Source organism: Neomonachus schauinslandi, chromosome 3 (genome assembly GCF_002201575.2).
Source record: "Neomonachus schauinslandi chromosome 3, ASM220157v2, whole genome shotgun sequence".
NCBI lineage: Eukaryota > Metazoa > Chordata > Mammalia > Carnivora > Phocidae > Neomonachus > Neomonachus schauinslandi.
Genome location: NC_058405.1, coordinates 115,557,911 through 115,584,684, shown reverse-complemented (window position 1 = coordinate 115,584,684; position 26,774 = coordinate 115,557,911). Strand labels below are relative to the sequence as shown.

General features: G+C 40.2%; 1 protein-coding gene across 1 annotated transcript in view; it reads left to right on the top strand.

The window, feature by feature from the left end:
* NEB (nebulin) overlaps window positions 1-26,774 on the top strand; it is a 200,218-nt gene that overhangs the window by 24,297 nt on the left and 149,147 nt on the right. Inside the window, exons 11-33 of the mRNA XM_021702909.2 lie at window positions 2,098-2,214; window positions 3,802-3,906; window positions 3,993-4,100; window positions 4,197-4,301; window positions 4,706-4,804; window positions 5,849-5,953; window positions 6,932-7,039; window positions 7,125-7,238; window positions 8,625-8,726; window positions 8,827-8,934; window positions 9,020-9,124; window positions 10,547-10,645; window positions 12,210-12,314; window positions 12,866-12,973; window positions 13,059-13,172; window positions 16,494-16,691; window positions 19,348-19,455; window positions 20,886-20,984; window positions 21,744-21,848; window positions 21,935-22,042; window positions 23,534-23,845; window positions 23,949-24,155; window positions 26,601-26,705. Coding sequence (XP_021558584.1) covers window positions 2,098-2,214; window positions 3,802-3,906; window positions 3,993-4,100; window positions 4,197-4,301; window positions 4,706-4,804; window positions 5,849-5,953; window positions 6,932-7,039; window positions 7,125-7,238; window positions 8,625-8,726; window positions 8,827-8,934; window positions 9,020-9,124; window positions 10,547-10,645; window positions 12,210-12,314; window positions 12,866-12,973; window positions 13,059-13,172; window positions 16,494-16,691; window positions 19,348-19,455; window positions 20,886-20,984; window positions 21,744-21,848; window positions 21,935-22,042; window positions 23,534-23,845; window positions 23,949-24,155; window positions 26,601-26,705 — 2,844 coding nt within the window. The remainder of the gene's footprint in view (window positions 1-2,097; window positions 2,215-3,801; window positions 3,907-3,992; window positions 4,101-4,196; window positions 4,302-4,705; window positions 4,805-5,848; window positions 5,954-6,931; window positions 7,040-7,124; window positions 7,239-8,624; window positions 8,727-8,826; window positions 8,935-9,019; window positions 9,125-10,546; window positions 10,646-12,209; window positions 12,315-12,865; window positions 12,974-13,058; window positions 13,173-16,493; window positions 16,692-19,347; window positions 19,456-20,885; window positions 20,985-21,743; window positions 21,849-21,934; window positions 22,043-23,533; window positions 23,846-23,948; window positions 24,156-26,600; window positions 26,706-26,774) is intronic.

Sequence of the window (26,774 nt, the reverse complement as noted above, 5' to 3'; positions counted from 1 at the left end):
CAAGCAGGGCAGGTGATGAAATTTGAAGGTAGAGCTGATCTTGTTTGCTGTTGGGTTGGATGTGGGATATGAGAAGAAAGTTTGGGTCTAAGCAACTCCATGGATGGGATTTCCCTTTACAAGAGAAAGAAGAGTGCGGAAGGAGTGGATAATTATTTTTGGAGGGGAGACATAGGCTCAGCTTCCAATATGTAAGATCTGAGATGCCTTTTAGACGTCTGAGTGGAAACATTAAGTGGGCAGTTGATTGTATGAGTCTGAAGTTTCAGGGGAGATATCTGGAAGGGTTGTATACATTTGGGGGAATCGGGGCGCCTGGGTGGCTCAGTTGGTTAAGCGACTGCCTTCGGCTCAGGTCATGATCCTGGAGTCCCAGGATCGAGTCCCGCATCGGGCTCCCTGCTCGGCAGGGAGTCTGCTTCTCCCTCTGACCCTCCCCCCTCTCATGCTCTCTCTCTCTCTCATTCTCTCTCTCAAATAAAAAAAAATTGGGGGGAATCATCAGTATATGGATAGTATTTAACATCATAAGACTGGAGGCCATCAAGGGAGCAAGTGTAGACAGAAATCTCTAAGGACTAAAGTCTGGAGTATCTCCATGTGAACACATCAGTGAGATGAGGTAGGAGTAGAGTTGGGAGAGAGTGGGAAGCGAGTGAAGGGAGAAGGGAGTGATCAGCTATGTCAAATGTTTCTGACATGAATTTACCAGTGTCTGGACTCTGATGAACTCAACAAGAGCAACTTAGTTGAGTCTGCTTAGAGAGGGCTCATGATTGGGTGAGAACAGAGAAATAGAAGAACGTAAGCATACTCAACTTTTTCAAAGTATTTTCCTGAAAGGAAAAGAAGAAAATGAGGTAGTGGCTGAGGGATAGGTGAGTGAAGAGGGGATTCTTTTAAGATAACAAAGACACCATGTTTCTATGCTGTTGGGAAAAATCCAGTGTGGAGGGAAAATATGATATTTGAGGCGGGAAGAGTGGCTGGAGTGATATCCTTGAGTAGGTGAAAGAGGAAGGGTTCTGGTGCTTAACAGGAGGGGTAACTTTGCCACAAGTCCTGACAGTTCATCCATAAGCAGGAGAAGAGGCCACATATTCCAGATACAGTTAGGGAGATAGGAGGGTGTGTGGAATTCCTTTTCTGGTTGGTTTCATTTTTCAATGAAACACATAATTCTGTAAGATAGAAAGGTTGTGTCTTTCATTCCTGTAGATTATCCTCTGTGAGTCTTCTGTGTGTGCTGTAGGGGGTGGTACATCTCTCTTTCAGCTGTGTATCTCCTGCCTTTGGAGACCAAACTGATGATATTTGGTTTTTGAGGTTCTCAGATGTTGGTAGACTATCCAGGATTCTGTATCTAGGTCCTGTATTCTACAGTTATGTTGCCGGAATAAATGGCTGACACTGGGGATCATGGTCAGAACTAGATCAGTTTCTTGTTCTCCCTTTTGGCATGTTCCTGACACAGGCTTTGGGTGCTCATTTTAAGCTTCTGCTAAAGCTAGAATCAAAGGTGCAAAGTGGGAAGGGCAGAAAGAAAAGGGAGGTTGTCATCCTTCATCCAACCTCCAGCCCCTCCCTCTCTCTTCTGCATGTACATTAAATACACACATGCTCACACACAGTCACAGATGAAGCATAAGAGGGTAGATTGATGATGCTTCTGGCTTGCTTTCTTTAAAGATGTGTTGGCACATTAGGCAGCTGGAAGCTAAGAGCTAAATGAGGGTTGTGGGGCAGCAAGTGTCTGGGACATGATGCACTGTCATTTGTGTGTATCTTTTTCTCTTTGAGGGCGGGGACCAGGGGCTCTTCTTTCTTGGACCTGTCCCAGAGCCAGCGCATAATCGATACCCTATGGACATTTTTGAATAAACAAATGAATGGGAAGAAAAGTTATCCTGGAAATGTATACAGTTGCTCTGCTGCTGTTATGAGTTACTCTGAGTATTTTGTTTGTAAAATGTCAAGCTGCCACTTTTCTAGAGAGAAAACTGATTTGTGGAACTATGTCATAATATCGTCTTGTAATAGAGACGAGAGCAAAAATAACCCAGAGCATTACTTTCTCATTTTATTTCACTCCTACAGGTAAAATACAAAGAAGACTATGAAAAGAATAAAGGAAAAGCAGATTATAATGTACTTCCTGCTTCAGAGAACCCACTGCTCAAGCAGCTGAAGGCGGCAGGAAATGTCCTGAGTGATGTAAGTACATTCTTGTTAAAGAGTGTTTTTTTAACCTTAGCTGCCAGAGAGATGAAATTTTTCTCCTATAATGACTAAATGCATATATAACTTTGAAAATACTTTAAGATTCTAGTGTAGCAGTTCCCCTGAACTGTTTACCCACAGGAAGACATGAAGGCCTCTGAGTATGATGTGTGTCAGTTTTGAGGGGCCTATGGATTTAGCTCAGTGGGCAGAGAAATCCTCATTTGCTTATGGGCTCTGGTGCCTGAACTTCCATATGGGCAAAGAGTATGCTATAGGAGATACATGTGATCTTGATACAGGCAGAAGGAGACTTTGAAAGGGGAGGAGAGTGAGAGATGAAGTTGTGTATGCACGCTGCCCTTGTGTTCTTCAGGCGGGGCGAGGACAAACTGCCTGTGTTTCACAGCTTCTTCTCCTCACCTCCACCATTCTCTATGCAGATCTTTCTCTAGAAACCATCATTTGCAGACAGTGTGACTTAAAAGATGGGTCCCTGAGTCTTCACAGGAGTTTCTACGTGTGGAATTAGTCTGACCAATCCATTAGATGTAAAATAGATTGGATAAGTGAGAAAGGGCATTAAGAGACTAACAGCCCGAGACCACTTTGACTATATAAATAAAGAGACTGAACATGTGATCAGTTGAGTTTTTCCCTTATAATTACACTGTATTAAGCTTTCCCAATAAATGAGGATTATACATGGTTCTCTCTGTGGGTTAGTTATCTTTTCTTTGTCCCTCAAATTAAGTCAGCACCGTAGAAATGTGTACATGTGGTTCAGGAAGGGGGTGAGTGGAGTTGGAGTGGCAGGTGAGAGAGTCCATGCATCTGTCCAAATAGCTCTGTTGGGAAATCAGTACAAAGGAGGTCTCCTGTTTCCTAGATGAAGGTCATCTTTACCAAACATCTAAAAGCCCAGGTTCAAATGTCTTTTGCTGATAGAGAACAATATAAAAATTTAAAAACCAAATAGCACCGTTTACAATCTCAAAACCCAACATGAGAAAGTGACCAGACCTGCTTTCTCAGTTGCGCCTTTAAAATCCAGTAGTTGTTTATTGTTATCATTAGAGCTAAATTTAAATCCTAGCAGAGAATAAGAGTGAGTAGCCTTATCATCTGAGCTCTTGTATATACCGTAATTTTAAGATACTGTCTGTTTGCCTAAGGGGTTTTCCCGTGGTGGAAGGAGGAAGGGAGAGTGCGTGTATTTCTCAATGTATACTAAACTTTTTCGTGAAGGTTTATTTAAAAAAAAAAAATTCACTCTTGTTCAGAATATTCCTGTCTGTTGTGGCACCGTCAGTGAGGGATGAGTCTGTGAGCTGGGGGAGGGAAGATGGAGCAGTGCTGAAATACACACAACTCCCCACAACTAAGGGCTTGGTCCAAGGCAGCAGACTGGTTTCTAGATTTTTTGGTGACTGTTAAAAACCTAAGTTTTTAAGACAGTTGACAGGCGATATCTTTTTTTCTTCTTCGTTTGTTGAGTGTTGGGCCATACAAGTGTTATAATCAGTGTGGGAGTGACAGGAATCTACTTTAACTGATCTTTTTTTTTTTTTTCTTTGACAGAAACTATACAAGGAAAACTATGAAAAGACAAAGGCAAAGAGCATAAATTACTGCGAAACCCCCAAATTTCAACTTGATACAGTTATGCACAACTTCACTAGTGATGTAAGTAGTCCTGTGTTTACTTCTTCTGTTAAGAAAAGGTCCGTTATTTCCCCCAATAAATACGTGAAATATGTCTTGTCTTTCAGGCTAAATACAAAGATTCCTACTTAAAGAATATTTTGGGACATTATGTAGGCAGCTTTGAGGATCCATATCATACGCACTGCATGAAAGTCGCAGCTCAAAACAGTGACGTAAGTTCTAAGACAATTGTCTAGCTTTCCAACTAACACGTCTTTAGGGCATGAATAAATGGTTGCATCCTTATATCTGATTTCTTTTCTTCATAGAAAAACTATAAAGCAGAATATGAAGAAGACCGAGGCAAAGGCTTCTTCCCCCAGACTATAACTCAAGAGTATGAAACAATCAGGAAACTGGATCAGTGTAAAGATGTAAGTCTACGGTATGAACTTTGCCTGTCCTGCCCTCCGTAGCCTCTAGGGGTCAAGAGATACTTACAATGGTAACACTTTTCAAATAAATGCAAGCAAGGAAATGGCAAGAAACAAAATTTATTTTGTAGTAGATGACCTGATTTCTCCTATTGTCATTCATACATTTCAAGAGGTAGTTCTAGTTCATTTCCCCAAAGAAGGGTTATCGGAAATCTGAAGAATGAGAAAGTCTCTTGTACAGATGTGAAAGCACCTCTCAAAAACACGGCAGTCTAATTAGAAAAGAGCCCCGTGTTTGATTAACTATAAGTTTCTTTTCTTTTGGGGAATGGGTTCTGCTTGCTTGGCCTATAGGCCAACTTGGATTTGACCGCTAAAACAATTCCTTTTTTCCTCCACAGCATACCTACAAAGTCCCTCCAGATAAGACAAAATTCACTCAAGTCACCGACTCTCCTGTTCAGGTGCAAGCCCAAGTCAATTCCAAACAACTGAGTGATGTAAGTTCCTTTAAATATGCAGGAAATCCAGTTAGGAGGGTTAACCTATCGTAAGTCCATATATAAAATCCAGTGACTTGTCACATTTACCAAAAAAGGCTAAGTAAGTTTTAGCACATTTAACTTGTCTATATTTGTAATCACCTAAAATATCTCCTTATTTAGTTGCCTTGCATCTTCTCAGATGGATAACGATGATAGCAAAAATGGTTCTAGAAGGGGAATGATGTAGCTTACCGCCCTGGAAAGAACATGAGTTCTTGAGTCAGACAAGACTGGGTGAAATTCCAGCTGTCTTTACAACCTGGCAGCATAGGCAAATTGTTGAACCTCTCTATGCCTCCTCTTTCCCTTCCGTAATTTGTGGTTGCTTTGAAGAGTAAATGAAAGGAGATACTAGCGTAGTAAATACCCTGGCCCAGAGGAGATATTCAACACACGAGATATCTCTGTCTCAAATAAGTTTTTGAAAAATGGAGTTTTTGAGACCAGTTTTATCCTGTGAGTTTTAAGTATGAACTTCCAAGCTTGTGTTGAACCAAACAAAACAATAAAAATAACCTCAGTCGATTTATGGCCAGAAATGAAGTCTTCACATAAGAGTCTTAACAAACCATAATGTGTGTGAGGGGATGTAACCAGGTTTGTTAGAACATGTTCTCCAGAAAGAGAGCATTGGCAACGGAAAGAGAGAAAGGGCTGTGAGTCTCAGAGTCCCCTGATTCTGAGGGCTGATCATGATAATGCATGCAAGAGGGAGGAGCATATGTGAGAGAGCCACCTCCTTCCAGGACAGTCCTACGCCAGTGACAGATGTGATATCACACAGGTTGTCAGTAACACAGGGTGGCCCACCCTAGCTCTGGACCTGTGTCTCGATCTTAACAACATTGTCAGTTGTTATTTAAACAAAATGTATTTTACATTTTATTTTATGAAATGTACCACATGAGATTTTTGTATTTTGGGACAATTCTTCAGAACTAATTGTCACCTTTACTGTCTGTCTCCCTCTATTTCTGTCTCTCTCACTCTCTGTCTCAGCTGAACTACAAAGCAAAGCATGAAAGTGAGAAGTTCAAGTGCCACTTACCTCCAGATACTCCTGCCCTCCTCCAACACAAAGTCAATGCCTATAACCTGAGTGATGTAAGTTCCCATATACTATGCCATGGGCTATCCTGGTGACCTGTGCTTTTATTTCTGGATTGTGTCATTGAATAAACACTTCTATGTTCAAGATGGGAAGAACATTTAACCTGTGTATCACGTCCCTATGCCTCTGCCCACATATCTTTGAATTTACCTTATAAATGTAGGTAGCAATGTTATAAGTAGCTTCATACAATCAGACAGTGTGTTCTAACCAACCCTCAAAATGCCACCAGTCATCTAGATTTAACTATAAATCATGTTAGCTATTTTAGCCATATATTCATTTGTGCTATACTAAAATTAATTTTCCCCCAGGACCTGGGTTTTTTAGATACAATTTCATTTTATTTATTCCTCAGATGTATAATGTCCCTTATTTCACACAAATGGTGCTTATTTCTACATGTAAGAGAGCTTACACTAAGATATATAGAGTATTCAAAAGGAATTAAGGCCAAGGTTCCATTGCTACCTTTCATTTTCAAAACTTAATTTTGTAGAAAAGTCAAATTCTCCTTGGAGGGGAGATCTCAATTTCTTCAACAATTCTATAAATAAGTACTTAGATTATCCAGCATCAGTGAGTATTGTAATGATTCAGGAAATAATCTTTTCAGAGGACTTTGAGATCAAATTAAAGTGATATCTTTAGATCACAAAAAGTAAATTAACTCTAGAATATTTGTGCCACTCTGTGAAGTACTCAGTGTTAGGAATCAGATATTAGTATGGTCACTAAAATTAGGTAAATTTGATGAAAGATTCTAATGGGGAGTAGAGAACCTTGATCTTGGAAAATCAGAAGCTCCAGCTTGAAGCGAAATAACTAAAATATGCATGATTTTCTGGACAATGAAAATGGCCCATTTATTTCGTAGTAAGCCAGAGTATTGAGATACTCATTAGTCTTTAAAGTGTGGTAAACGTGCATATCATTTTTGCCAATTCCTTTGTTAAAACGTTTCTGTCCAGAGTATCTATAAACACGACTGGGAGAAGAGCAAAGCGAAGAAGTTTGACATTAAAGTGGACGCCATTCCCCTGCTGGCAGCCAAGGCCAACAGCAGGATCGCCAGCGATGTGAGTGTGGCCTGGGCACCCGGGCAGGGGGCCCGCAGTGATGGTTCTCGGGGGGTGCCATCTGACCCGTGTGACATCTTCACAGGTGATGTACAAGAAAGATTATGAGAAAAGTAAAGGGAAAATGATTGGAGCCCTGAGCATTAATGATGATCCCAAGATGCTGCACTCTTTGAAGACGGCCAAAAACCAGAGTGATGTGAGTGTCTTTGTAAATCACCCTTATTTTCAGATGTGGCTGCACTTATTGTTTACTGTAACTTCGGATGGGACATAGCCTAAATGAAATCTGTGACTCAGGATGACAAGTCAAACACGAAAGCCCACGGGGAAAAGATGATTAAGTTCCTCATTCTTACGACGTCTCTGTACTTTGAGACACCAATGAATATTGTAAATGTTTCCTTAATCTTTTTAATGCAATCCATTTTATTAGGGAGAAAATACACTGGCAATAGCGTTTTCTTTATTGTTTTTCCCAGAAATGGGCTTAATATTTCAGTATGTATAAACACATATTCATTCCATGTCATGATCTGACTTCAGGTACTTTGCAAAAATATGTACAGAAAAATAAAAGACAAGAAGTGAGAAAATTAGGGGTGCCTGGATGGCTCAGTCATCAAGCGTCTGCCTTCAGTTCAGGTCATGATCCCAGGGTCCTGGGATCGAGCCCCGCATTGGGCTCCCTGCTTGGCAGGAAGCCTGCTTCTCCCTCTCCCACTCCCCCTGCTTGTGTTCCCTCTCTCGCTGTGTCTCTCTCTGTCAAATAAATAAAATCTTAAAAAAAAAAAAATCAGGCCAAAGATCAATAAAGTAGGAAAACTAAATGAAGCATAACCTCAAGAACAAAGTATTTTAAGTTTATAAAATACTGATCTCAGTTTTAAAGACTAAAACATTAAAAATAAAATAAAACTCTTTATAAAAATTGCTTCTCTAAATCATGGCAGAAAAGAAATACTCCCTATTTTGTATTATTTATAAGTATGCTTGTCCTTACAGTATATATTTGGATTTCTATATGGGAGAATTAAGAAGAATGTGTAGAAATACATGATACCTATAACAAAATGGAAAAACCATCTTTTCGTGTATTATTACTATAAAGAAAAATATTAGATCTCAGTGAAAAAAGCCAGCTTCCAAAGGTGTTGTAAAATGTGTTTTCATCAAGGGCTGAGCTGAATACTTTTCTAAGACTATGCCTGAGTATCTGAGGTCCACCTTATACCTTTTACCTAATTTTGCACTTTTTAAAAAATTCATTTTCCTTCAAACACATTCAGGTGGACAGAATTATTTTAAAACAGAAATTTGCTTAGACACCAGCATTGGTATACTGTGGTATATTCTAGCTGAGAAATGTTAGGATAAATAACACAAGCCCATATATGGTTATTAGCTGACTAGATTCTCCAAGACATGAACCTCTACCATATTCATTCTGCCTTTTCTGCCTTGTGGAAAGTAAATGCTGAAAAAATACAAAATTTGCCTTTTTGGTTAAGTATAGCAATCATGGGAATGGCTTTTATACCATGAAATATAATTTTCTTCTCTGATTTTTTTTTTCCTTCAACAGAGATTATACAAGGAAAACTATGAGAAGACAAAAGCAAAGAGCATGAACTACTGTGAGACCCCTAAATATCAACTTGACACCCTGATGAAGAACTTCAGTGAGGTTCGAAAGGCCAAGGGTGCCCTGGGGTTTGAGGGCTTTTCTACTGTTTGACAAATAACATCTACAATTGACATATCTGTCCGTATGCTTTCTTTTTCAGGCTAAATACAAAGATTCATATGTACAGAATGTTTTGGGACATTATGTAGGCAGCTTTGAGGACCCCTATCAAATTCACTGCATGAAAGTTTCAGCTCAAAACAGTGATGTAAGTTGAAGACCATTGTTCCTCTCAGTGACGTTATTTGGGGGCAATAACAATCCTGATCTCTTTTTGTTCTTTCTCATTATAGAAAAATTACAAAGCAGAGTATGAAGAAGATAAAGGGAAATGCTATTTCCCTCAGACAATAACACAAGAATATGAAGCAATCAAGAAGCTAGACCAATGTAAAGATGTGAGTCAGGGGCCCTGAGTTCTTGAAATGGGGTTTGGGATTCTTGGGCCATCTAGTGGTAGTTTTAGCAGGCATTTAAATGCTGACATCGAGTGGTTAGTTGATGTTAAATTTTAAATTTTGGGTGGAATTGGGGAGCACAAAAATTACTGTGAAGAAACCTATTTGTTACAAAATAGTTTGTGGTTTTATAAATCTTTACGTCCGGTAGTTTATATACACATGGCTTGGGATGGGGGTAGGCAAGATAGGGAAATTTCTGAGACATAGGTGTTCATTTATTTAACGAATTTATATGAGGAGCTAGCTTGTGTCAGACACTGTCTTTGATGCTGGGAAAGAAGAGGGAACAAGGTGGGCTGCCTCTTGGGGAGCATGCATTTGAGACGGAGAGACAATAAACACAGAAAGAAGGGGGACGCCTGGGTGGCTCAGTCGTTAAGGGTCTGCCTTCGGCTCAGGTCATGATCCCAGGGTCCTGGGATCGAGCCCTGCATCGGGCTCCCTGCTCCGCAGGAAGCCTGCTTCTCCCTCTCCCACTTCCCCTGCTTGTGTTACCTTTCTCACTGTGTCTCTCTCTGTCAAATAAATAAAATCCTTAAAAAAAAAACAAAGAAGAGAGAGACAATAAGACAATACATGTAGAGGGGCGCCTGGGTGGCTCAGTCATTAAGCATCTGCCTTCGGCTCAGGTCATGATCCCAGGGTCCTGGGATCGAGCCCTGCATCGGGCTCCCTGCTCGGCAGGAAGCCTGCTTCTCCCTTTCCCACTCCCCCTGCTTGTGTTCCTGCTCTTGCTGTGTCTCTGTCAAATAAATAAATAAAATCTTAAAAAAAAAAAAAAGACAATACATGTAGAATGATGCTATAGAATTAGATTGATGTGGGGGAGAGAGAGAGAGAGACTGGATGGGCACCATAGACTGGGTGCTCAAGGAGGGCTGAGGGCAGGAATGTGCAGCCATGCCAAGATCAAGGTGAGAGCAACTGGAAGAACAGCCTAAGGAGAGAACAAACTTGGCACTTAAGGAATTGAAAGGATGAGGGAGTTGAAGGGTACCGGAGAGGGGGACAGTATTTAAGAGGTGAAATGGTAGGAGATGAAGGGAGGAGGGAGATGCTGTAGGGTAGGGCTCATCAGCCAAGGCACAGTTTAGGTTGAATACAAGTCCAGGGGAGAGCCTTTGTCAGGCTTCAGCAGGAAGAAGATTAATCTGGGTGCTGAATTGCAGCAGGGAGACCAGCTTGGAGGCAGCCGTCAGGTGATGGAAATTGAGAGAGAGAGAGGAGGGGAGAACATGTCAACCAAGTGTTCAGGAAAGAAGCTCTATTTTTAACTGGAAACTTTTTGTAGGTTAGTGTGTGTATGAACAAGAATATAAAGATACATTATGAAATTTCATGAAAGAATATCTTTTCTAGCATACATACAAAGTTCATCCGGATAAGACCAAGTTCACAGCCGTCACTGACACTCCTGTGCTGTTGCAAGCCCAGCTCAACACGAAACAGCTTAGCGAAGTAAGTGCCTTGATTTGTGCAAGTGTGGATGACCTAGAGTGCTGTGTTTATTTGAAATAGAAGCATTTTCACGCTTAATCTTCAAGGACTCATCTATCTACCCGACAATGTCATTTTTCAGGATTTGTTTAATAAAACGCAAAGGAAGCTGCTAGATCGAATTGCAGCCTCAGGGAAAATGGTGTTAGACAATAATAAAGATAATTAATATTTCTTCAATAAGATGCCAATTTTTAGTGGGGAATTTGCCCATTAGGGTCTGTCACATATCCAAAATAATGCATACTAAAACTTCATGGCACCTTAAAGACAACAAAAGGATCTGTTTGCGTAGGTAACAAGGGAAGCATTTCCCATTCTTTAGTTTGCTCACGAAGACTTTACAAAAAGACAAAGAGTGCAGAAACAAGAAGGACATCAGGCAGTAAGAAGAAAACTAATACAGGGTGGTGATAGAGAATTCAAACAGAATGATGTGAGAGACAGTGAGTGGGTGGACACTTCAAGGAAGTTTTAAAGCAGAATGGCCAGCCATGTGAAGATCAGGGGAAGAACAGCCGTGCTTCTCGAACATTCACGTTCATGCAGGTCACCCAGTGACCCTGTTAAAATACAGATTCTGGTTCAGTAGGTCTGGAGGGATATGCTGACCCTCTGACAAGTTCCTCGGTGACCCCGATGTGCTGTTGGTGGACCACACTTTGAGTAGCAAGGTGCTAACGTAGCTAAGAGTAGCACAGCCCTCTTGGGAAGGAAAATACATTCTATCCTACTCTAAAACATGTTTGAGTATCACAGTGAGCTCATTTGCAATTGGTAAAGAAGGAAATGGCATCAGTGTAATTCAGGAGTCCTATCAATTCATTATGCAACTTTTCCTAGCATGCTAATAGTTTATGCCACAAGAAAGAACAGCTAAACCCTAATATCACTGACCCAGCTGAACTTGGCAAGCGGCAGAGGAACAGGGTGCTGTATGCAGTGTCTGGTCACCACATGCTCTTCTCGTTGGCCTGGAAAGGCCACGGGCTCTGTTTTGGAGGTGCTTATTACACAAGACTCAATCTTGTGCATTTGCCTTTAGCTCCAGAATTCAACAGCCTCATTCTCTCTTTCTACTCCCTCCCTTCCACCTATGTCAACTTTTAAAAAATTTAAATAAAGTGCTATATTTTACATTTTTATTCATAAGAATGTATCTTTTTAACTGTGCTAGCATTTTAATTATTTAGAATTATAGCTATTTTTGTGATTTCTCTGATCATAGAATTTAATATAAAACTTTGTTCCTGTCCTGAAGGGACAGCCTAAAAGTTTAGATCCAACAACAAGTTTCCCCACACATACAGTGTGATAGATAGCATTTACAAAATGACAGCCCAAATTGGATTACGCTGTGATCCTGAAAGAGGGAGTGACGGTCAAAGCCCTGTAATGGACTTTGACTGGATAGACTGCCTCTTTGAGGCATGTTTCCAAAAAGGGTAGAAATAACTTAGCCATTGATATACACTCGAGAAAATTCTGACCCCAAACCATTTGGATATCTTCTATTGTTTTCCAGCTGCATTACAAAGCAAAACATGAAAGTGAGAAGTTCAAGTGCAGTGTACCAGCAGATGCTCCACAGTTTATCCAACACAGAGTCAATGCCTATAACTTGAGTGATGTAAGTATCAAAGCCACAGAAATCTATTATGATGTGCACATGTGAAGAGGAAATGTTATGGGTGTTTAAAAAGACTAGATTAGGAGCTATGCAACTAAACAACTATGGCAGTTGTTTTCAGAGTATAAGTGGAGGTTTTAAGGCCTAAATGGTGGGAAGGCTCTTACTTAGCCATTCTATTCCATTTTCCACAGTCTCTGTTACCATCAGAAACCCTCAGATAATCTCTAGAGTTTTGTAAGATCTCTCCTATAAATGTCACATTTCACCTCCTCCAAGTGGTTGTCTTTTTACACTGTCCTTTATACATCAGCATAGCAGAATCTTTAGAAAGCTCACGGGGTATTAAAAGAAGTGTTTAGTATTATATTTTGGTAGGCGGGAAGCTGGATGACAGATTAATGAATAATTATACTATCATTTGGTAAACACAGTATTTGTAGGTGAAGTAAGTCTACATATACAAATTTTCAGTCTGTTTCTTATTTTTACTGGATGAAGCTATGTTAGATGTTGTTCTTACAATTCTTCTGATGAAATTTTCTGTCCAGAATATCTATAAGCACGACTGGGAGAAGAGCAAAGCGAAGAAGTTTGACATTAAAGTGGACGCCATTCCCCTGCTGGCAGCCAAGGCCAACAGCAGGATCGCCAGCGATGTGAGTGTGGCCTGGGCACCCGGGCAGGGGGCCCGCAGTGACGGTTCTCGGGGGGTGCCATCTGACCCGTGTGACATCTTCACAGGTGATGTACAAGAAAGACTATGAGAAAAGTAAAGGGAAAATGATTGGAGCCCTGAGCATTAATGATGATCCCAAGATGCTGCACTCTTTGAAGACGGCCAAAAACCAGAGTGATGTGAGTGTCTTTGTAAATCTGTCTTGTTTTCAAGATGGCATCCCTGTTAACATGCCCAAGGATATAGCAAGTAAAAGGATTCCATACCCATGGGCTCTGTCCTGTTCCCAACTAATTGCTGGGGATAAACTTTAGAAGTAGAATGATTTCCCAGATTCTTGTACCTTTCAGTGTTTGAGGAGAGAAATTACCGATTTATACTTGACGTCCATTTCACTTTGAAAAATGTTTTAATATTTAATAGAATATTGATTTTAATTCTCAAGGCTTTTTGGAAAACATCACTAGATATTTTCATATTTTCTTCTGATTGAAAAATAACCTTTAAAATATGGTTTTAAAATTATCTTTATATTGGAAGAAAAGAGTCATAGATAAAAATCTTATTGTTTACTATCATTGTTCTTTATTGACTTTAGCAATAGTATCAGCATAGGTTCAAGGAAAACACTCCATTGATTATAGGCCCCTCTGAGAGTCTGATGAAAGACTTGGATCATTCATCTAGAAAAATGAACTTTTTCTTCATGCCTTTTGTCTGAATTTCAGAGAATTTATAGATTCCCTAAGGCTTGTCTATGGGCCAGCTCTCATCTTTTGGTTAAAATTCTTACTATAGGGGCGCCTGGCTGGCTCAGCCGTTAAGCATCTGCCTTCGGCCCAGGGTCCTGGGATCGAGCCCCGCATCGGGCGCCCTGCTCGGTGGGAGGCCTGCTTCTCCCTCTCCCACTCCCCCTGCTTGTGTTCCCTTTCTCGCTGTGTCTCTCTCTGTCAAATCAATAAAATCTCTAAAAAAAAAAAATTCTTACTATAGAGGAGAAAACATCTATTGCAAATTGCAGCATATACTGTGTTTTAAAAATGTTTAGAGAATTCCTTAAGAGTGGTAAGAATATTCAACATAGCCTGCAAATATTTTTTTCATATTAAATAGAAGAATGTTTGTATCATTTACCTTCATTTCAACCATGTGTTCATATAATGATCTATATATATCTTTAATTCATTTTTGCATGCTCTATATACTCATATGGCAGTTTAAAACATCCTGTATTCAGTAATTTTCTCTAATAACTTCACACTGAATTATGTCAGGATACAGTGCTCACATACATCATATTATGTTGTTCACTAGTTCCTTATCCCTTCTCAATTCAAAAGGTTATAGCTGTCTCTTGACAGCACATGTATCTTTATCTTTTGTTCTTTATCCCATCACAGTACCCATTAAAACACTAAGCACATAGTAGTGTTCAGTAAATACTTGTTAATTGTTTGATACCAGCAACCAAAAGAGCTAGTCGATGATGAATCATTTTCACATACTATCCAGGCTAAATGCTAAGCTGCAGATACGGAACATGCATAGCTTTTAAAGAGAATCTTTTAAAGCCATTTGGACCTTTGACAACATTTTATATAAGTAGATATGTGTGAACTGGCATGAACATGAACAAAAGAGTAAAACAATTTAGACAAAAACACTTCCACCCATCAATGTTGTTGCAACATTGTTTTGTCAGTTTATTTTTTAAAGGTAATTTATTTTAGAGGAGAGAGAGCATGAGTGGGAGGGGCAGAGGGAGAGGGAGAGAGACTCTCAAGCAGACTCCACACTGAGCGTGGAGCCCAACGTGGGGCTCGATCCCGCAACCCTGAGGTCATGACCTAAGCCGAAACCAAGAGTTGGACACTCAACTGACTGCACCACCTAGGCACCCCTATCAGTTTCCTTTTTTTTTTTTTTTTTAAGATTTTATTTACTTATTAGAGCAAGAGTGTGAGCAAGAGAGCACAAGGAGGGAGAGCTACAGAGGGAGAGGGAGAAGCAGGCTCCCTGCTCAGCAGGGAGCTCGACGACGTGGGGCTCAATCCTAGGACCCTGGGATCATAACCTGAGCTGAAGGCAGACGCTTAACCTACTGAGCCACCCAGGCGTCCCCAGTTTATTTCTAATAAAGACAAACTATTTTTTTCAATGTTCTTGCACACTGTCAGAAAGTTTCCATATTTTATTTTCATAAACCAGAGTCCAGAATTTACAATTAAGTGATAAGTTTATTCAGTGAAAGTGACTGCCCACAAAATATTTAGAAGGAAGATCACACTCCCTAAGAAAGCTAAAAGATCAGATTATTTGCAAAAGGAATTTCTATAGAAGATTTACAAAGCACATGTATGCTGGCTACTTTTGGTCAGTCTTTAATGCTTCTGTGATTATGGGGGGGGGCGGATATAATGGGTTTGGAATTTTCCTACAAGCACTGGGGCAGAATTTTTCTCTCTGTTAAGGTAACTGGTGAGTGGACATGATGAAGCTGGGACCTTGACCTAATTATCACCCTGTCTAACATTCCAGAAAACCAGCCAATATAAGTGCCTTCTGAGGCCCAGTCAAGACATTTGGTTTATGAGAACACTATAATAAGTGCCAAGGTTACTTTAATGGCTCAGTTTCACAGACTTTTCTCCTTTGAGGTCTTATTACTGCTGCAATCTGAAGCTTCTTTTAAATTGTTACCAAAATTAAACTTGGTATGAAAAAACCTTTGGGATTCTCAGTGGAGCTTATTCTACTGTCAAAAGTAGAATAGTCAGGTTGAGAAAAGATCAGTAACCATTTAAAGATGATGTTAGAAAAGCCAAGTAGTCAGGTGGACAGCTTTATTCACAAAGTAGTCATTTTATAAAATCAGAAGTATGAAATGATTGTCATATAATTTTCATCAGTTAAAAAAATACTTCCTTTCTTTTTCAAAGATTTTATTTATCCACTTGTCAGAGAGAGAGCACACGCACAAGCAGGGGAGAGCGGCAGACAGAGATGGGAGAGGGAGAAGCAGGCTCCCTGCTGAGCAAGGAGCCCGATGTGGGACTCGATCCCTGGACCCCGGGATCATGACCCGAGCTAAAGGCAGCTGCTTAACCGATTGAGCCACCCAGGCGTCCCCCAAAAATACTTCCTTATTGGAAAACAATTCAAAGATTAGATGACTTTTGTAAAAATAATGCTTGTTAATGGTCCTTGAAAAACCCTGTGTTAAAAGATGTGGCTGAAGCAGGAGCTTTGGCCCACTCCTGATGTCTGACAGTTGCTCTTTGATCTAAAAAGAGATTTGATCAGATATGTCCACGTTCAACTTTTTTGGAGGGAAAGGGTTCAATAATGTGTAACATATGAACAAATTTTAGGAAAAAATAACTACTCAGATGTTAGAATGTGCTTCTGTAACTCGAGTTTGTTGTTTATGAGAGATTTCTGTGCTTGTCTGGAAATCCATTGAGGATTTGCGGTAATAAATGGAAATTTCCTATTCACAGCGTGAATACCGTAAAGACTATGAAAACTCAAAGACTGTCTACACGGCACCTCTTGATATGCTCCAAGTCACTCAAGCTAAGAAATCTCAGGAAATTGCTAGTGATGTGGACTATAAGCACATCTTACACAATTACAGCTACCCACCCGATAGCATCAATGTGGATCTCGCCAAGAAGGCTTATGCCCTGCAGAGTGATGTGAGTAATCGGATTGTCTCTATTCCCTCTTTCTAAGGCGGAACCTGAAATAATCTTTAAGTGGAGTGATGTTTTTGACAGTTCTCAGAAGTGTTGGCATTGTCTTCTGTATGTAGCAAGTATGTGATGGGAAAATGACCCTTGTGGCTCAATGAGAGTGTAACCTTCAGAGTTAGAGAGACCTAGGTCTAGCATGAACTCATCACTATATCCCTTTTGGAAAGCTATTAACCTTGCTGAGGCTAGAGTCTTCCTTGTAAAATTGGAAATAAAGTAAAAGAATTGTTTGGAGAATTTAAATGCATGCGAAATACTTAGCTTAGTGTCAGGCCCTAGTGAATTCTCAGTAAACATTCAGAGTTGTTATCTTCATTATTATCACAGTGATTGCATTCACTGTTATCAATAACTTTTTACCTAGATAGCTATCTTGTCTGAAAATAAAATGTCTTCTATATTTACAGCATCAATTTTCATAATCACTGAGGTTTTTTTTCTGCAAATGAAAACTTGTCTAGGCATATTAACTTGAACTGCACAATTGAACATTTCATCCTAACAATTCTATGTTTTTAGCATACACATAACATAAAACTTGCCATCTTCATCCTTTTTAAGTGTACAGTTCAGTAGCAGTTAATTATAATCACGTTGTTGTGCAGCCAGTCTCCAAAGCCTTTTCATCTTATAACACTGAAGCTCTATAGCAGTTAAACAAGTCCCTGTTTTTCCCCTCCCCCCAGCTCCTGACATCCACCCTCTACTTTCTGTTACTATGAACTGGGCTACTCTATAGACCGCATATATGTAGAGTCATTCAGTCTTTGTGTTTTGTTTTGTTTTGTTTTGTTTTTACTGGCTTGTTTCACTTAACAAAATGTCCTCAAAGTTCATTCATGTTGTAGCATGTGTCAGAATTTCCTTCCTTCCTTCCCGAGGCTGAATAATAGTCCATTGTATGTGCATACCACATTTTGCTTATCCCTTCATCTGTCAGTGGACACTTGGGTTGCTTCCATCTTTTGGCTATTGTGAATAATGCTTCTATGAACGTAGGTGACCAATATTCCTTTGAGATCCTGCCCTCAATCCTTTTGAGTATACACTCAGAAGTGGAGTTGCTAGATCACATGGTAATTCTATTTTTAATTTTTTGAGGAACCACCCTCCTCTTTTCTACAGCAACTCTACAATTTTAAATTCCCATCACTAACAATCCTATTTTATGCATTATTATTTATTTATTTAATTCTCCTATGTTTCTTTCTCCCAAGTAGATTGTAAGCCTCTCAAAGGCAGGAACCCAATAGTTTCTTGATTTTTCATTCCAATTAAAAGGCCCACACTAAAGAACAGTAATTTGAATTTTGTATCTGGAATATAAGTTTTAGGTACCACCTATAGCCAGACAATGAGTAGCCTGTTATTTTATTGAGAGTGAGAGTGGGGATGGGGGAGTGGGCCAGAGGAAGAGGGAGAGAGGGACTCCCGTGCGGGCTGCACACCCAGCACAAAGCCTGATACGGGGCTCGATCCCACAACCATGAGATCATGACCTGAGCCTAACCCAAGAGTCTTAACCAACTGAGTCACCCAGGCACACCGAGAGTAGCCCATTATTTTAACGGCATCAGGTATGCCCCCCAAATAGGAAAAAATTCCAAATGATAATGGCCTTCCATAAGCAAATTAATGAGCGCAACCATTTTAAAGTGCACTGTTAGCCAACCCTCCTAAGCTAACCATTACACATGGAGGCCAGTGTGTGCAAGCACATAGTGCAAGGAACTACTGTCAAATCTGATCTGATCAGAAAATGAGCAAAATTATCTATCTTTAATGTGGCCATCAGTCCTAATTTGACCAAAGAAACAAACATCTCACTTTGATTATTTAAATATAACAATTTTATTTATTCTTGGAAGTATAGCTTTTTTTTTTTTTTTAAAGATTATATCTATTTATTTGACAGACAACAAGAGAGGGAATACAAGCAGGGGGAGTGGGAGAGGAAGAAACAGGCTTCCCGCTGAGCAGGGAGCCCGGTGCGGGGCTCCATCCCAGGACCCTGGGATCATTACTGAGCCGAAGGCAGATGCTTAATGACAGAGCCACCCAGGCGCCCCGGAAGTATAGCTTTAAATGTAGCATTTATCCAGATTGGAATTAGAGTTCCACATACTTCCCTTCAGTTGGAAATAAGGATGAGATGGAATATGTAACAGCTAGAAGAACAGTAATAACCTAAGGGCTGTTAAAATCTCTCACCAAGGAAATACTTAAAATAACCTTAATATGGGGCACCCCCTGGGTGGCTCAGTCAGTTCCATGTCTGACTCTTGGTTTTGGCTCAGGTCATGATCTCAGGTTCTGAAAGAGAGAGCCCCACATTGGGCTCTGTGCTCAGCCAGGAGTCTGCTTGGGATTCTTTTTTCTCCCCCCCCCCCCCTTCCCCCCCCCTCCCCCCCGCCCCCGCTTGCACTCAGTCTCTTTCAAATAAATAAGTAAAATCTAAAAAAAAAATAATAATAACCTTAATGTATGAAGTAAGGAAGCTGGTCAGAAATCTTAACATCATTTTGGGTAAAATGTTGATGATTTTGTGAATAAGGATGATGCTGAGCAAAGAACTGTAACCTTTTTCATGGTGTTTTAGGTCGAATACAAAGCTGACTACAACAGCTGGATGAAAGGTTGTGGCTGGGTGCCATTTGGGTCCTTAGAGATGGAAAAGGCAAAGAGAGCTTCAGACATCCTGAATGAGGTAAAGCCATCCCGTGTGCCACAGAGAGAGTTGGGAATGTGATGTATTAAAGCCCCAAAACCACAGAAGCATGTTCTTTTCCCGCTTCATTCTCTAGTAATTGTTGCTGAGAAAAAAGCACTTACCACATGCAAGAATTATCCAGGTAGATAAGCTTTACATCACCAAAATCATTTATGTTAACCATTCATGATAAAAAATATTTTAAACAACTTTATCAAGGTATAATTTGCATACCATAAAATTCGCCTATTTTAGGTGTACACATTGACAAGTTGCAGTAAGTTCGTATAGTTGTATGGTCATCACCATAATTGAATTTAAAAATGCTATTACACTAAAGTTTTCTTGAAAAATTCCTGCTCCCATCTTCAATGCCGGGCAAACGGAGATCTGCTTTCCGTCTCCATAGTTGTACTTTTCTAGAAATTTCTTTTGTATCAGACTTTCTTCACTTAGCACCATGTTTTTGAGGCTCATCTATGTATCTGCATGTGTCTGCAATTCATTCCTTATTATTACCGAGTAGTATTCCTTTGTAGCTGTATTGCATTTTGGTTGTCCAGTTGGTGGACATGTGGACTCTTTCCACTTTCTGGCAATTAGGAATAATGCATATAATGAATATTGTAGAAAATTTCCTTAAGGTATTATACCCTATGTCCTATTTCTTGATGACTTTGAAGTAGTCTGTAAGTTATTATTCAGTCTGAGGAAAAGGAGTGATGACCTTGCACTCTTCAGGTAGCCGGGTTGTATGTCCCTTCTCCTCCAACAGTGGAACATTCCCACTGCTCTCAAGTGAATTCATCATCAGGGAGGTTAACCTATGTAAAGAAGGGACAGAGGTGCTGAGTGAGGGTTGTCTTCACACTCAAGTTTCTGTTGTTCTGTGCTTTTGCTTGCTTTTGGTGAACAACATTTTATCTGTGTACTAACCACACGGAGGCTGCAGAACAAAAGTCCTCCCTTTCTTATAGGAAGCCCTAGCTGTTGCCCTAATTCGTCAGTTCCTCCTCCCTCAACCAGAGAGCTTCTTTATTTCAGTTTGAGTGACAGCAGTGTCACGCAAAAGACACTCCAGATTTCCTCGCATGCTTTTCTGTTAATCCTTTAGAAAACTTGTGGTGTTTCTGGGTTCTGTTTAGTGGAAAGTACCCTCTTTTATTTCATAAACAAGAAATCGTCTGGTTCCTGCAAGTTGTATTGGTCTGTACTGCCCCAGACCATCAAAAATTAAGCCAGTCTTTAAAACACCGGCTTTTGTATTGTATTCCTCTTTTTCCCCAAGCCAACCAAGAATCAAGTATTTTTATATTTTAAAATCCAGAAAAATCCTTGTCCCTCCAAAATAAATTTTAAGGATTTTTATATGTTAGCTTTCAGTGAAAGTAATATTCTTGTTTCTCTTGCCATAATTCACTAAACAGAAAAAATACCGCCAACATCCCGACACTCTCAAGTTTACCTCGATTGAAGATGCTCCGATTATAGTACAGTCTAAAATCAACCAGGCCCAGAGAAGTGATGTAAGTGTTCATTCTATCTATACTTTAATAAGTGTTTACTCATACAAATACGTTTGTATTCTAAACGTGCTGATTACCTGGAGTTATTATGCAGTCTGAAGAGACTCCATTACGTGAGCAACTGTGTACCTCTCCCAGCTTTTCATTAGTAAAGCACACCTCCTTCATATCTTTAGAGTATTATCTATGCTGGGCTGACTGTCCTTTCAGCCATTTAACATTGCTTCCCAAGGAGAAGCTCAGGGTCTTCTCCTGATGACAAGAAACACTACAAGCCTATTTCTGGGAAAGACTGGGAAAATGAATATAGGCAACACACCTTACAGAGGAGTTACACTGTAAGTCAGAGCTAAGACACAAATCATATAGAGTAAAAACCACCCCTAAGTCCCATCAGTCACCCACAAAGTGTAATATAGATGGTTTGCGTATCCCACTGGATTAGCCTTTTCTGTGCTCAGGAAAGTGTCTGCAGGTTAACATTTTCATCAGGTCATCTCCCTTGGCGGACTTCTGTGAGGTGCCCTTACCGAAGTTCAGAGGTTCCTAGAGCATACCGAGGGACCTTGGCCAAGGTTGAACTGGCACTGGGGTAGGACCCCACGTGTTGCATATGAGCAATGTGGGGATGACCCAGAGAACGTCCTTCATGAAAAGCACCGCTGTGCCATGTGATCTGTTCTGAGATTATTTCCCTGTGTCCTTAAACCCTTTTCCCTACTTTATTTGTTGGTTCATGCATTTCTTTTCTTCTTTCAGGTTGCCTACAAAGCCAAAGGAGAAGAAATTCTTCACAGATACAACCTGCCAGCAGACTTGCCCCAGTTCATCCAGGCTAAAGTTAATGCCTACAATATCAGTGAGGTATGCCCGTGAGCTTAGCTGCTGATTTCATGGGAAGCCTTTTCTAAACGGGCCTCGGTTACATTCAAATGACTTTTGTCTTTCAGAATATGTACAAAACAGACTTGAAAGATTTGAGCAAGAAGGGGTATGACCTGAGAACGGACGCGATTCCCATCAGAGCTGCCAAAGCTGCCAGGCAGGCGGCAAGTGACGTAAGTCCAGCTAGTAGTCGCTGGTGTGAAACTAGAATGTGTGGGTGGAGGTGGACCTGTTGTCCAGAGGTCACCATATCTTCTGTCCCCAGCTGGAAGCGAGTCCTGCTGAAACCTATTTAGAAAGGAAAATTCCCTAACCAGGTCTGAATTTTCCTGGGGGTAAGGATTTGTAGAACCTTTACTGACCCCGTTCTAATGAAGCACCTGAAGTTTAAGGTTTCCTCCGTATTTCTGCACAAATTCACATTATTCCCCTTGTGGAAATAAGTCACTCACTATTTTAAGTCCTAATAGCCTCCTGGTGGTAAGATTTAGTCTTGAAACTTGCTTAATTTATATGAATTCCCTTTTTCCTTTATTTCCTTTATTTCTTTTCCTTTTATTTCTTTTACTTCATTGCTCTGGAGCCCTAAGGTTCATAGCAGTCCTTAGGTTCCATGAAAGTTAGAAATTTTGTCTTTGTTTCTTTTCCTTATCTTACTTTAACCCAGCTTCGAACTAGTTACTTTCCTCTTTGAGATTCAAATCAAATTGACTCAAGCCCTCACCTGTTGACCTCTAGGAAGTGGGATACCCTCCCCCCTCCTCCCCCGCTTGTTGCAGATATTCTGAGGTTTATTGTCTTTCTGTCACTTCCAGCTACTGGTTTGCCCACAGTGGTTTTGCTCTGGCTCACCAGGACTCTCCTGCCCTGGACTCCCTTCTGTTTCTGGTCTGCATGATCCAGAGATGCAACACAGCCCTGTCTTTTGGTTCCCCCCAAGTCCCAATCACAACTTCATTAATAGTTTGAACTGAAGTTGACACTGCACTGATGTAAATAAATTACGACTGAATTACAAATATCTATATTGTAAAAGCCCTACCATCCAAAATTCCTTACCCATTCCCTTTCTCTGTGGGTGCTCTCCTCCAGCTACTCCCCACCCTGACACACACACAAGCCTTCTTTCACATCTCTGCTTCTCATTTTCCCACGCTTCTTCCCAGATCTCCCCAAGCAAGTTCAGTTCTTCCCGCTTTATTATTCAGAACCAATTCATGTGTACGTACACCTGGCTCTGGGTCTCCCTTTGAATATCCAAAGACTCATTAAAATTCTACTACCACTCACATAGGCAGCTATTTGGGGTCTCCTGTAACAGCACAATATAATTGGTAAAGATTGCAAAATGTTTATCTTTTCATTTGTCTCTACCAGCATCTAAGTGGAAAGGAACTTAACTTTACCTTGTCACAGACATGAATTATGGCAATGCTCCCACCCCAACCTCTCAGGTGGCCGAAGCAGCGACAGACAATCAAATGGGCTCTAAGTAACATTTTAATTTTCCCAGGCTACCTTTCAAACTGTATACAAATGAATATCTAATTGTTTGGTTATTGAAGTGATTTCTGGGACGCTCAATTGCTTTAAGTCATGGCCTCATTGTTCAGTAAAATCTTCATAACTACATTTTAACATTTGCCCACTTTTGTTTCCAATAGGTTCAGTACAAAAAAGATTATGAAAAAGCCAAAGGGAAAATGGTCGGCTTCCAGAGTCTCCAAGATGATCCTAAACTGGTTCACTGTATGAATGTGGCCAAGCTACAATCAGACCGGCAGTATAAAAAAGACTATGAGAAGACAAAAACCAAATACAACACACCCCATGATATGTTCAACGTTGTGGCAGCCAAGAAAGCTCAGGATGTTGTCAGCAATGTCAACTATAAGCATCCGCTCCATCATTACACCTACCTGCCTGATGCCATGGACCTGGAGTTATCTAAAAACATGATGCACATACAGAGCGATGTAAGTGACACTTACTCCCCAAGACAACCCCACCCCTCAGGTCAGAACCTGTGTGAGAACCCACTGCTGGGGGCATTACTCCTCTTGTTTCTCTTTGCTGTAGAATGCCTATAAGGAAGACTACAACAGCTGGATGAAAGGCATAGGCTGGATACCTATTGGCAGTCTGGAGGTAGAAAAAGTTAAGAAAGCGGGTGATGCACTGAATGAAAAGAAGTACAGGCAACATCCAGACACCCTCAAATTTACCAGCATCGTGGATTCCCCAGTGATGGTCCAGGCAAAACAGAACACGAAGCAAGTCAGTGATGTAAGTACAACAAGAGAGGGGGCAAAGAATGGAGGGAGGCTTTAAAGAAATAAATAGCAGCTCAAAATTTTTATTCTTCTGAGCCATTAATTTTCCTTTTACTTTATTTAATTTAAAATAATAATTACAATTATTTTTAGTTTGGGGGTGCCTGGGTGGCTCAGTTGGTTAAGCGTCCAACTCTTGATCTCAGCTCAGGTCTTAATCTCGAGTTGTGAGTTCAAGCCCTGCTTTGGGCTCCATGCTGGGCGTGGAGCTTACTTCAAAACAAAAGAATAAACAGACCACAACAATTATTTTCAGTTTGGGCACTAACATTTTCTTTTTCTTTTATCTTGTTATTTATTTCCCTTTTTAAAACAGCTTCCTTTTTAGCTGCCTTTGAAATACTCTGTTATTGGATAAACTTGTCATGATGAAAAAGTTCTAGTCTAATACTACACATGTGTGTGCACACACAAACAAAATTTAGACTTAAATTCCAAAGTAGCAAATTCATCACACTCAATTCTATATTAAGTTGCTTATATTTACTTTTCATATATAAAATATACTAATACAGGGAAATAATTCACACAAGGATATGGTTTTGCTTCTCAAAATTCATCATACACAAATATTATAGAGGCTTTTAAAAACTTATGTCTTGGAGATTAGTATGTTTTTTGCCTGCCTGTCCATGAACAATGTATACGACCTGGCTAAAGTCAGATCTAAAGGAAAGTTTAGTGTATAGAAGACTTAAAGGGACATCAAAAGCATTCATTTATTAATTCATTGAATGAATGTTTTTGGACTCCTTCCCTGTGCCAGGCATTGTGTAATATGCTGATGGTATAAGGATGATGTAAACGAGGATTAGTGAGATATAGGATATAACAGAGATATAAGAGTATAAGACAAAGGGCCTGGATGGAACCAGAGCATTGCCATACCAAGAGGTGAACGCTACAGGAGAGGCATGTGCCAAGTAGGTAAAGGCAAGAGGGTAACTGCCCACCAACGCTTCCCTGGCAAATAAGGAAGGGTGCATTCTTGGCATGAGAAAAAATGATTGACAAGAGGTAATGAATGGCAGGACAGTGAAGGGTTTGCGATTGTTACCTGATCATTGGGGGTCTTGTGTGCTAACTTATACTCTGGACATTGTGGGATAGGTAATGGGAGGTATTGAAGATTTTAATCCAGAAAGTTGCATTATCAGGTATGTGTTCTAAAAGATAGCTCTGACAAAGAGTGCTGAGACTGAGGAGAGAGATTGGAGGTAAGAAGATAGATTAAAAACTGTTACGGAAACCCAGCAGAAGCCTCATTTGGACTTCAACTGAATCAGTACAGTGGCAAAAGGGATGTGTAGAAGATGGAATGGGTGAGATTCTGTGAATGCTTAGCTCTGGTTTCTAAAGGCAGTGAGGAAGTAAAGATAGCTCTTGGATGCCTACAAGAAATTTTTTGGTATTTGAGGATTCAAATAGATATCAGCCACTTTAGACTTTGTTTGTGATAGATACACAGCAGTTTACATGTGATATCCCACATAGATATGCCTGAGGGCTTACATGATAAATGACAGTCAAGAGATTGGAAATCTACTTGTGATTCCAGTTGTATTGTAGATTTTAGAAATTGAGCAATTTCTTTCTTTTCTGTTACCAAGAGGAGGATACAATACAAGTTGAACATTAGGAATCTAGATGTCTTTCTGACATCTGTAAAAGGATAAAATACGGTAACTATGAAATGGTAAACCTTTTAAGTACACTGGGTTTATGTATAAGGTCCTTCATATTATGAGGAAATTATTATATGGTTTTACTGCTACAATTATAATTGGAAAGTCTTTAGCAGAAGTGAAAGACTCGTTCTAAATGCTATTTTCTAGGAATCAAAAACCAAAGAACAAGACTTTCAGAACTGTTCGCTCCACTAGCAAAGACTGGGCTTTGCTAGCTTTGGTGAATTCTGTTTATTTAAGTTAGGGTTTCACATTTGAACTTACTTTCCATGCATCTCTAGCAGTCAAAGATCTCTGATCTCTGTTTTCTATTTTTCTATTTTAGTACACAGAGTTTTTAGGTTTTTCTAAAAATAACAAAATGCTTGAGGTTTTTAAAAATAGGAAAATACCTCTGATGATTTTTTTTTTAAGGATTTGATTATTTGCCAGAGAGGGAACAAGCAGGCGAGAGCACGTGTGAGCACAAGCAGGGGGAGTGGCAGAGGGAGAGGGAGAGCAGACTGCCTACTGAGTAGGGAGCCTGACTCGGGGCGGGGCTCAATCCCAGGACCGGGGATCATGACCTGAGCCCCCCTTTGATGATTTTTAACAATAGAAATAGTGAGGGACTGTGCTAGGGAATATAACTCCTTTAAGCACGCAGTTAAAGCATTTTCCTTTTTTGTGCTATCTGTAATGCATTTTAATTTTGTGATTTTGTGTTGCAGATCTTATACAAAGCTGAAGGAGAAGATGTGAAACATAAATACACTATAAGTCCTGATCTTCCTCAGTTTCTCCAGGCCAAGTGCAATGCTTACAATATAAGTGACGTGAGTAGGGCTCTGATGGGGTGTGAAATCCAGACATGATGGAATTTTAGAGTAGGCTGGGGCCTTGGT